The sequence below is a fragment of the Metarhizium brunneum genome, chromosome 3 (genome assembly GCF_013426205.1).
Source record: "Metarhizium brunneum chromosome 3, complete sequence".
Classification (NCBI taxonomy): Eukaryota; Fungi; Ascomycota; class Sordariomycetes; order Hypocreales; family Clavicipitaceae; genus Metarhizium; species Metarhizium brunneum.
In genome coordinates, this window is record NC_089424.1 from 4710101 (window position 1) to 4721966 (window position 11866).

General features: G+C 50.1%; 4 protein-coding genes across 4 annotated transcripts; all 4 read left to right on the forward strand.

Annotated features, from left to right (window-relative positions):
• Positions 1–1384: 1384 nt before the first annotated feature.
• Positions 1385–4399, forward strand: hhp1_0 (Casein kinase I hhp1; the record flags this gene model as incomplete). The annotated part of the gene is made up of 5 exons (XM_066130835.1): positions 1385–1958; positions 2028–2092; positions 3458–3971; positions 4023–4101; positions 4156–4399. The coding sequence occupies 5 exons, from the start codon at positions 1385–1387 to the stop codon at positions 4397–4399; spliced, it is 1476 nt and encodes a 491-aa protein (XP_065986897.1).
• A 1146-nt stretch (positions 4400–5545) lies between these two features.
• G6M90_00g066620 (uncharacterized protein) lies at positions 5546–6697 on the forward strand (the record flags this gene model as incomplete). The annotated part of the gene is made up of 1 exon (XM_014683834.1): positions 5546–6697. One exon carries the CDS (start codon positions 5546–5548, stop codon positions 6695–6697), a length of 1152 nt encoding a protein of 383 aa, XP_014539320.1.
• Positions 6698–7679: 982 nt separating this feature from the next.
• On the forward strand, positions 7680–8204 carry G6M90_00g066630 (uncharacterized protein; the record flags this gene model as incomplete). Its single annotated transcript, XM_066130836.1, has 1 exon — positions 7680–8204. The coding sequence occupies one exon, from the start codon at positions 7680–7682 to the stop codon at positions 8202–8204; it is 525 nt and encodes a 174-aa protein (XP_065986661.1).
• Positions 8205–8225: 21 nt separating this feature from the next.
• On the forward strand, positions 8226–9810 carry PIF1_0 (ATP-dependent DNA helicase PIF1; the record flags this gene model as incomplete). Its single annotated transcript, XM_014683835.2, has 2 exons — positions 8226–8416; positions 8502–9810. The coding sequence occupies 2 exons, from the start codon at positions 8226–8228 to the stop codon at positions 9808–9810; spliced, it is 1500 nt and encodes a 499-aa protein (XP_014539321.2).
• Between the last annotated feature and the right edge of the window lie 2056 nt (positions 9811–11866).

The window sequence follows — 11866 nt, forward strand, 5'->3', positions numbered from 1 at the left end:
TGGTACACCTCAAGCCCCATACTTTCCCTTACACTGGTTGGTTCCGCCTGGTCCATTTTGTTCCTTGAAAGATCTAGTATCCCCTTGTTTGGCAGGAATTGGCACGCTAGCAGGGGGACCGTTTTTACTTAGTAAGGGGCCAAGCTCGCGCACTTTTATTGGCTACATATTCACCAAAATTATTACGCGCGTGAACGCCTAAAGTTCAGTGTGGTAGGACTTGATCACTAAAATGCCTCCGAAGCGCAAAACCCCCATGTCAGACAATAATGGCCAACTGATCTGAATGCATGCGTCACTAAATGGGTAATGGTTTAGGTGGTCTGTTTTTGCCAACGGCTGGGGCAACCTTTGGGGTTGACCGGCCGGCACCAAAGATAATGCACCACCCAATCCCAGAGGGATTGGCAGCGATCGAAGCATTTAATGCGATGCATACTGGTTATCAGGTTTCTATCGAAATATATTGGGCCCACTCCTATTGAAACCTCAGGCGAGCCTCTGGGATGGTTTGACAGCTGTGCACGATGGATTACGGAAAGGTATTGATCTTATCGTGACGGGCTGCAGATCCCCACACACTGACGTTTGACTGGAAAGGTGGACTGTTGGCTTTGTCACCGAGTTTCTCCAAGGTTTGAGGTTCATTAAACTTGTTCTTACATGTGGATCCCATTCAGCAGATTTTTTAACTACACTGATGGATTAAAACAGTTGTTTTAACTGAGGTTTCGGTCATGTCGAAACTCATGTCGATCGACACTCCTTGCAGTTGTGCTCATAATAGTTGACAAACTCCTTGCATCAAGCGCAGGTAGATCCCCCGCTTTGCCGATATCCAATATCTCACGAGTTGGAATCACCACCTAACTCTACAGGCAAAGGCATCGGCTACTAAGAAAGTGAGCTACTCAGCGGCTCTGGCTCCTTAGCCAGCTGTTGTTCACTATGGTGTCCAGGACTATCAACAAGTCTCGTGGAATGTCAGGAATCCGGCCCAAGCAGGAGACGTATTCTGGTTTGTAGTCCGCCGATCTAGATACACATGTTAGGCAAGGGGCAAAGGGCGATGTCTGCACATATCGTATTCAAAGGTGTCAAAGACTATAGGGTTCCTACAGGTCATGCAGATCTACCAGCTCAGACAGAGTGCGTGAATTGACACCAGTAGGTCGCACGGCGTGTCTCTTTTTCGGTCTCATCCAACTTTCACGATCTTACCAGTTCCAGCGACTATTTCTTAACCTCAGACCCTACCGCCTAACCAGACCGTGGCATATTCTGCTTTATCTTAGGTCAAGGATATCTACGTATTTGATTAATTTCTTGGACCTTTGCATCGTCTTGAGCGTCTTTTTACCTTTTCTTGCGGCAGCGAAGTGCAATGTTGCAAGTCCCACAGAGCAACCCGGAAAGTGCGGTCTGCCGGCCAATGGGAGCTAAAAATATTCCAAACTTCCGTGGCCTTGCGTACGCAACCCCTCTGGGTTTCACACATTCAGATCCGCCGCTGCCGCCAGTGCTACCGCCCCGAGCCCAGAATATTCGGCACTCACGCAAGGTTCAGTCAGTTTGGTGGGTGCCAGACAACCGCAATCCCAGGCTCGCACAGGGAACATGTGCAGGTGGTGTGAACCCACCAATCGGCGTCGTATCATCAGCTGCCCAGCAACGGGCGACAATCCCATCCGCGACTTATGAGCATGAAAAAGGCCTAGCAGCCCAACACCCTCGACAGCCGTATCAACAGCCAGGAAAACCGGATTCAGACTTGGCGAGTGGACGGAGACAGCAGGAGATTAAAGCAATTGACAATTCCCAGCGCTTGGCTTATGACATCCCGCGACTTGAGGTCGAGCCAGAGCGCACTCCAGCCGAACAGAGTGTCGAACTTGCGAGATCCCAAACGCAGCCTACTATGCCTCAGACAAAACTGAAGAACTTCTTTATGAAATTCGGTTTGCTTACTCTCCTTTCGCGAGGGAGATGGTCCAAGTGCAAGAACAGCTAATCGCCACTCATTACAGCTGCCTCAGACGATACGTGTCAAAACAACAATCTCAGTACGCCATCCGTGTCAGACAAAGTGGATGTTGTTGAGCCATGTAGGTATAGAGCTGCTGTCGAGAAGATAACACGCATTCTGGTCACAGCGAGACTAGAGTTGAAAGATCACAGTTTTCTAGCTACAAAATAAGGCGCTAACCACTGATCCAATTCCAGCGAGTAGAAGTTCGATGTTTTGCTAGATTCGTCACATTACTAGTCACCGTAGAAACGTCTATTGCTGATAACGTCCACGGGCTGGCTGATATAACGAGGGACAAGGTCTCTCAAGCTCACCGGTTACTCCATAAACCACCTCCGGCCTCTGCATCTACCTTGGTCATGAACCCTAAAGCATCTACTACCTCAGCCAGACTGCGGGCTTTAAATCGTTCGATTGGACCAGGAGGCATCAATCACAAGCCGTTGGCCATCTAAGAATACCAGCTTTGTGCTCCTAACCAGACAAGGCCTCAGCCTCGTGTACGAACTTCAAGAACGGGATGTTCAAGGAGACTTCTCAACTGCATACACGAAGTTCTTTCCCAATCAAATTCAATGAAAAAGGCCAAGGTTGAGATAGCAGTTGATTTTGTGTCTGATGGATCGGTTCCTGGGCTCGGGTTTTCTATCGGGGGAATGCATATCATTAACTCTGCGATTATATCTGCTGGACAGATCTTCTAGATTGGCGGTAATCGGACCATTTACACTGTTGCTGTGGTGGATTCACACAATGGATAGGCCCTCTCAGCATCACTTCTAGTGTTCTGCCAGTTGTTCTGCGAGAGATTAGGGCAGTGCGCTCTTTTTGCTGATAAAAGAGCAACGCTGCTTTTCTGGTTCGTGCTCGGGCCAGTTGGGATGCGGTATATTGGCATAGTAACGCTATTTTGTAGTGAGATAAAATTCTGAATAATCACAAGACTTCGTTCATACCGTCTTTGGATTGACGCCAATCCAGCCGTTTACCAAAACGCTTGCATCTTTCCGCTCAGAAATTTTTGGGCACAGAAAGATTAGCGGCTCCGCCGCCACTCCCAACCTTACTCTTTCCGGACCAGCAATCCCCGCAAGTGGTTGCCATCACGAGGAGACACTGGTGTCAGCTATTCATCAATTACCCACATGAAACGATACATCGCGAGTAGGGCGTGGGCTTCTTTTACCAAGGCAACCCTGCGACTTGGAACTAAGTTGCATAGCCAATTTAAATGTGATGATGGTAGGTAATGCTCCCCTTTCATTCAGGAAGCATCAACTTGGAAGCCACTACTAATTGCCCGAACGGAGGCACTACAACGTTGAGACCAGTGGTCATTCTCTCCTCCAGCAAGTGCCTCACACGATCATTTGTGTTTACGCTTTGTACTTGCCAATTGGAGTCGACAGTCCTGATATACTGATTTAGTGTGAGCAGAATCTCCGCGTCGGGGTCAAATACCGCATTGGCCGCAAGATTGGCTCCGGTTCGTTCGGCGAAATATACCTGGGCACTAATATCATATCTGGAGAAGTGGTCGCTATTAAGCTTGAATCTATCAGGGCTAAGCACCCCCAGCTTGAGTATGAAACCCGCGTCTACGAGTCTCTGGCTGGCGGCGTCGGCATCCCCTTTGTACGCTGGTTTGGTACCGAAGGGGACTACAACGCCATGGTACTTGACCTCCTCGGCCCAAGCTTGGAGGACCTGTTCAACTTCTGCAACCGAAAGTTCTCGTTAAAGACTATTCTTCTTCTCGCCGATCAGTTCATTTCCCGAATTGAATATATTTATTCAAAGTCTTTCCTCTACCACGATATTAAGCCCAATAACCTCCTTATGGGCATGGGTAAGCGTGGCAACCAAGTTAATGTCATTGATTTTGGTCTAGCTAAGAGGTACTGGGATCCTAAGACTCATTTTCATATTCCTTATTGTGAGGGTAAGAACCTGACTGGCACTGCCCGATTTGCTTCTATTAACACTCACTTAGGTGTGGAGCAGTCCCGCCGTGATGATGTGGAATCTCTAGGCTACGTCATGCTCTACTTCTATCACGGCTCGCTTCCTTGGCAAGGTCTGAAGGCAGCTAACCAGAAATAAACCTGTGACCTCATTATGGAAAGGAAGATAAGTACTCCTACCGAGATTTTATGTTGCGGTCTCCCAAACAAGTTTCGCGTCTACTTAAACTACGCTCGTTCCCTCCGCTTCAACAACGAACCCGACTATCGCTATCTTCGCCAGATCTTTCGCGATGTGTTTGTTCGTCAGGGCTTCCAGTATGACTATGTCTTCGACTGGACAATCTACAAGCAGCAGAAGAATGTCCAGACAATTCCTCAAGCCGCTGCCAAAGGACGGTCATAATTTAGGCGGCTGGCAGGGCCTTCTTTTTGGGGGGGGCTGATTCTGTCGGATAAAGCCTCCGTAGACTGAAGTCGCAGAGCTTAGTGTAATAGCTGGTTGTTATAACGTCGGCTATTATGACTAAACTTAGCTAAAAGTTAAATTTAGATAAAAGAAGTTTTTGGTATTTAGAAGATAGCTGTAGACTCCGTCTTCAGCTTAATCCAACAAGGATAATAATTTTATGAAGAAGCTTAGTTAACATGAGTCTCATAACGTGACAACAGCACTGACGATACTCTCGACGATGGTTATGTAAGGATCCGCCAAACACTCACCAGCTCAAATCTAATATGGCTCAGATTTTGCAGGTATCTGTATATGTTGAGGGCCTGAAAATAGAGTATAAGCTCAAAGCCAGGACTAAAGTCATAAAAGGCTTGCCAAATTGGTTCAGCATAATTCAAGACGAGGTCTCAAGCAAGTATATTAAGACCGTCGGCCCCGGTCCAGGACGAAGCTAAGACTAGAGAGGCATGGTAGTTACAAGTACTTACCCAACTACGCAGTTGCCCTAGCCTTGTGTTTCCTAATCAATTCTAATAGTTTCTGCATCGTCAGGTATCAGAAGCGAAGTGCGAGACATTGTGCAAAGACACGTAGAGGAAAGAGTAGAGATGATAGAATTAGATCACCAAGCAGATGAATAACACTGACTACGGAATAGGGCTGCTCTTTGCCATTTAGTGGGAGATATGGCATACACCTCCTCTACCTTGGGATACTTATTTACAAAATCTAGCTTTTTAAGAGTTATCAAGCTTGAAAAGCAGGCACGAAGCTAGAAATATCGATAGATTTATAGGGAGTAACTGTAAGGGAACGGCTCCACTTTAGGACTTACTTAGCTCGAGTCAGAGCTTCTTTGACTCTCCTTGGGAACAATCACTTTATCCAAGTCGCACTTGACCTTGCTCGTGCCCTTGTACCGTCACAGCAACCGGAGCCTTCCCCAGCGCAAATTTACACCCGTTTGGCTGGGTATGGAGGTAATCTATACAGGAGACCAAACCGCAAGCGGCTTGCCCAGAAGAGCCTTGAGGAACGAAAGCTTAACATGATGTAGTGGTTTGTGAGAAGTTTAAAGGAAGTTTTTATACGGGCTAGATGTCTCAACGTGAGAGCAGACTCAGAAGTTGGAGTCTAGCAGACAGGCACAGACAGAGCGTGAGATATCCGAAGCATGTTAAGGGCAACATCACAGTCTTCCCCAACAACGTGCAAGAGCTAGTTAGAGATGTCCTGCCTCACCCGCTATTGAAGGTGCTGGATGAGGTGCACGTGTCCTGGCAGGGTGTTGAGAAACCAGCACCGAGCGATCTTTCAGCGCTTTTGTCGGTGCGGCGCCGCGTCGTGGAGAGGGCGCTGGTATGGCTAAAGAGGTACAATCCTCTATATGCCGATATCCATATCGACACGGCGGAAATGGATAGCTGGGGTACGGCCATACATGGCGTACCCTCTCAGATCTACGATCGTTTGGAACGGGACGAGCCGTCGGCGTCGGAGAAGGCGCGAACAGGGCCAGTTGTTCCACGGACAGAGCGTGGTCTGGAAGAGGACGGACCCGTTGATATCCACGAAGTTCTAGTTATGCTAGGCCAAGGAGACGATATTGTTGCAGATCCAGCCGAGGCGAGTGAGCAGGCTAATGCAGTTGGCGAAGATGGAAATGAGGAGCAGGCGGAGCTTGAGAGTGGTGCCGATGTGATCCACGAGACCATCTCGTTCGGGATGTTCGCTCTTGATGACCAGCCGGATATCGGGGATGCGGAGAAGTTGCAGCACGTTTACGACGCTCTGAGCCAGGAGGCTGTTCGCGACGACAAGGCGGGAAGTGATTGGGCGGGGTCGGCCGAGGTGCGGCGTGGATACACGTCCGAACCTTATATTGTTGTGTCCCGTGGCGAGGAATTTGCCGATTCCTTTGATACGCGGTTCTTTGCAAAGGCATTCCCGACGCTATTCCTGGTTGGAAATGGAGGCCCACGGCAAGCGGAGGAGAGCGTCGCGGACACGGCAGGGGATAGGGAAATGGTCCTTGACGCGGACGCCACAGCTTGGCGTCTAGTGTCGTCCCGGAACATGAGCCTAGAGACATGGGCAGGCTTGGTTCTCCAGCGTCACGGCGGTCGCTTTGCGACACACCACGTCTTCAGCTTTCTTGTCTTTAACATGGGCGTTAAGTTAAGGAACCGCCGGGTAAGCATGCTAAGCGTGAGAAGGAAGAATTTCCGCGAAGTGGAGCATATTGTTTGACCGCTGACCGCAGAGAGGCTGGGGGAGGCCAGGGCTGAGCTGGAAAAATCCGGGAAGACCGTCGACGAGGCAGTTAACAAGCTCTTAAGGAGCCTGTCTTTGTATGGGTTTCGCCAGCCGATGTTAAGGGAGAATTGTTTAAGTATGCGGCGGAAGATTAAGGCTCTTGTAATTCGGCACGGCATTCCGGCCATTTGGTTCACGCTAAACCTAAATAATATCACGAACCTAGTTAAGCTTAGACTCGCGGCACACCGCTTCCGGGACCCAGACGAGGCCGAGGCCTTCTTAACGAGTCTCGACCTGGCATATAAGCGGGCTCGGCTGGCGATTTCAGACCCTCTCAGCTCGGCAATTTTCTTCCACAGGGAGATTAAGATGTTCTTTAAGTACTATATGAGGACAGGAGAGGACTTGGTGTTTGGGCGTATTAGTTAATACTTTAGAGCTGTAGAGAGTAACGAGCGCGGCGCGCTCCACCTCCACAGTATTCTCTGGCTTTAAGGGAACATGCATCTGAGCTCCATCCTCAAAGATGTGTAGGGGGAGGACCAGGCAACATATCGTGATCGGGTGATCCAGTACGTAGACAGTGTCTTCACGGAGGTAAGTTTCTGCCGCGTAATGCCCTAATCCAATACAGTCGTTTAACACGGGGCAAACGATGCAGGACCTCGACCAAGCGGCATCCGCGGCAGTTCAGGCGGAGAGGTCTGTGACGTCAGATATATCATCGGTGTTGCAGAACAGCCACCAATTTGCCGCAGCATTCGACGAGGAGGCAAATTTCTGCGCCGGCGCCACCCAGATACACACCCACAGCCCGACTTGTGTGAAGTATTCCATTAAGAAACAAGGGAGGAAGAGTAACCTCTGTCGGTTTAAAGCGCCTTGGAGACTTATTAAGAAGACTGCGTTTACGGAAGACAGAGTATTGCGGATTTAACGCAGGCACGAATGGGTAAATCGTTAGAACAAGGCGATGGCTGTAGGGCTGCGGCACAACCATGACATATCATTCATCGCGACCCAGTGTAAGACCTTGGCCATAGTCTACTACGTGACGAACTATGCAACCAAAGTGGAGGATCCCGTATGGAAGCGTGTGGCAGCTGCGGCGGACGTATTCCGCGTTCTGAAGGACTTGACAAAGGGGTCCCAGGTGGTTGTCGCGCAGGTTGCTAGCGAGGATGACAGTCGTCAGAACAAGACGGGGCAGTTCTTGATGAGGGTTGCGAACCGGATATCCACGGAGCGGCCCTTGTCGCAGGTAGAAGTCGTCGCCTATTTGCTGGGCTACCCTACTGAGTTTGTAAATAATGACGCATGGACGTTTTTAAATGCATCTTCCCTCTACTGGCACATCTTCCGACGGTGGAGCCACCTGCGAAGCGCGAGTGGTATGGAGCATGTGGACGAGCCTATGGACAAGACGGTCCTTCTGGAGGAAGCTGGGGAGAGGGTCTCCTTTGTGCAGGCATACCCGCACCGTGGCAGACTTCTGTAAGGCCTGTCGCTGTACGACTATATGTCCTTGGTCAAACTGAAGCGGAAGGGCAAGAGGCCAGCTACTTGGGGCGAGCTGGAGTTAGACAGTGTCTGGCCGCTCTCGCAGATGTGGGTGCAGGCATTGCGGAGGCCGGGTAGGCATGCCGTCGTCTGTCTGGACGGCTACCTCTGCATGGATTTTGGGGAGGAAGAGGAGCTCTATCACAGGAGGTATGTACGCCCCAGTGGCCATCAGATCTGGATTGCCGTCCAAGAGCGGCAGGGTCCCGAACAAAGATTGACATTGGCAGCGCAGGGCGGCCGTACAACATCTGGCCATCTTTGTCCCGTGGGAGTCGTTCTTGTCCGAGACGTCAGGCGATATCAATACCATTTGGGAGAGACAAAAACAGGGTCTGGCTCGCAGGGTGTCATTCCTTGTAGACAACGTTCAACTACTCCGCCGGTCCGCCGAAGACGTGAAGCGAGATGCCAGACAGTGGGCCGCCATGTCCGGAGAGACAGATCCTATGGCTGACGTGACCGAGTCGGGCATGGCTGATGGCGATGATGAGCTGGGAATAGGGTACCGGTCAGACAATATCGGCAATGCAGCTCGCCTCATTGACGTTTTCAGAAATGCGGTGGGAAGTGGTCAGATCACGACCGGATCAAAGGAAATCTCGACAATGGTGCAGGAACTGTGCCGATTTCAGCTAGCGTCCCTGTGCTCAACGGATGATCTGGGTGCCACGATGGTTATAGAGCGACGACCAAGAACACTCGGCCTCCGAGGACACCCATCTTCGGGGGCAGAGATCCCGAGACAGGAACAGGTCAGGTCTATTAAATCGCAGCAAATAAGCGCGTCCAAGGAGAGGGAGAGAATGATCCAGGGGGTGCAGAGCCTGGGCAGTAACAACACGACGGGTCACAGTAGAGCTGCGTACAGTGTCCTTCACGGCTTCGGCGAGGACGACATCTCCATAACGGCCGCAGACTCGGAGACTGTCGCCGGGGCCACAGGCCCGTCAACGAGCATCCGGTTTGGGCCGGCCACCTCGTTTCTGGAGGCAGGGAGGCAGTTCGCCGTGTCCTTCACGCTCAACCAAAGACAGAGCATTGCCCTCCGACTGATATGCCGTCAATTGGACCGAGTGCGTCGCGATGAGCGAGGTACCTCCCAGCCCTGCCAATTTGTCGGAGGCGAAGGCGGCACTGGAAAGTCGCAGGTCATCGAAGCTATCGCCGCGCTGTTTGCAAGCAAAGGAATATCACATCGTCTGCTGGTAACGGCGACATCAGGCACCGCGGCGGCACAGGTCAATGGTATTACTATCCACTCCGCGTGCAATTTGTCCAAAGGCATCTCGCGAACAAGTCTATATACGCACGTCGACGGGATTCGTTCTTCCAGCTCGGGTGACCTATATATCGATGGCCAGGCCAGGATGGACTGGCACGAGAAATGGCTGCTGATCGTTGACAAGGTCAGCATGCTTGGTGCGCGGACGTTACACGCCGCGAACAAGCAGCTGTGTAAGCTTCGGGGGTGCATGGAAGACTTTAGCGGGATTCCTATTATTGTCTTCTGCGGCGACTTCCACCAGTTCCGCCCCATTTAAGAGAGGTTAATTCTCCTATTAAGCGCTGCTATTCTATAAGATAAAGAGAGAACATTTAGGATAGAACAAAAATACTAGCATAATAAGGTATATGCTTTATAGAAGAAGTTTACCACTATAATTATGTTAAATAAACAAGTCTGTGCTGCTGGGGATCCACGGCTGCGCGGGCTACTAACGCGGATCCGGGAAGGCATACAAGACCAGACCGATGTGGATCTCTTAAACAGGATATGTTATCAGGAAGGCAGACGGACCTTGTGGGAGTCGGGCATTATAGTAATAACGCTGCTGAATAAGAACCGATAGAATTTGAACGTTGAGGCCGTGTTGTCTTTTTAGAAGCAACGGCAGGCACCGATACGAATCTTCATTTCCGAGCACAAGTGGAAAGATGGGCAACCTACAGAGGAGGAGGCTCTCATGATGATGGGCTACGGTGACGACAGTGCGATACCGGTTCCTGCGATCTTCATGTTCGTCCCTGGCATGGCTGTCGTCGTGAACCAGAACACCCACCAAGGCCTGAAAGTGGTCAACGGATCGAGATATGTGGCATTAGATGTCATTCTGGACAGGAAGTACCCAGGCTATCGCATTTCCCGTGATACCACCCTCCACTTTGGCCCCCCCGGCCGGGGTCCTGCTAGCCTCCGAGTCAACGAGAGACTTGCACTTCGTAGGCATGCCACCCGGAACCGTCCTTCTTGCACCCATCAGCACAAAGATAGAGTGTCAGAGCAAACGGCCATGGCAACAATGCGACGTTACTCGTCGGGGATTACCCTGCGCAGCCGCGTTCGCATGCACCGATTATAAGGTGCAAAGTAGGATGTTAGACCAGGTGGTACTGGAATTGCGGGGGACTCGGACGACGAATATTGACTGAAAGGCTGTTCCGGCACAGTGCGACCTGTACAGCTTGTACGTGCAGCTGTCACGGAGCCGGTCGCTAAAGGGCATAATGCTTTTGTCCAAGGCACGAGAGAAGGATTTCATAGGCAATAAAGTGCCGGACAACATGGTCGCTGCGGAGCAAGAGCTGGAAGTGCTGAGTGAGACGACAATTAAGGAGGCAGAATGCTGGGGTTGGACAGAATAAACGGAGAATTAGCTAGATGCACCAATGAGGAAGCACCCTCGGAAGTGATTAGTCAGTTGCGCAGTCGCCAGCCCGATTGGTGGCTCGAAACATGCGATATTAACTAAATATCAGCTTAACTAGCCCAGTTTATATATGTATGTATATATATACAATAGGTATACCGTAGGAAGGTTGCGGCGAAAAATAGTTGCTGACCCTAGACACTGACGTTGGCACTGAGGCTGGCAATGGTATTTATGCTGTAGCCCCTGGGCCTGTGCTCGGTATTTGGTCTAAGCTAAAATATAGCGGGACCAAGCGTATAAGAATGGACGACTCTAGCGACTCGGCCTCCCTAGTACCCGGAAATGCGAGTTTCTGGCGGCAAGGCAAGGGGAAGAAGAAGTGCGAGAGGACCCATAGCGACTCATCAAGATTTCGGAGCACTAAGGGCGGCGCTAATCTGATTGGTTGAGAGAGGAAAGATCACGTGAAAAGTCTTGACGAGGTAGAGCATAGAGACCTTTCGTTCCTCAAGGCATTTGCCCAGCGATCTGTTCGTTTGCTTGGCCAGCAGCCTTTCTTCCATTATTCTTCCATTATTAAAACAGATGTACCGCATGGTTGGGTATGGATTATGATTCTAGGGGTAATACTAGTTCTAGATCTGAATTGGTAGTCTATTGCCCGTCTTACGACCAAATAAAATCACTAAGTAATTTATTAGTAAGAGGAAATCTGCCAATTTAACCACAACCTGTCTAGAATGCTAAGACCACTATAATTCCAAGGTAATTAATACTATTAATATATTATATATGCCTCCCTAACCTAATTAAGCGTGCCAGGCCTAAAAGTGCTGTTCTTATATTAAGAAAGCTGGCTATCTATTTTATCTTAGCTAAGAGATCTACCCTAAAAAGAACCAATAAAAACGCTAGCCTATCGCCTCTTAACCAGAGATTTAAAACC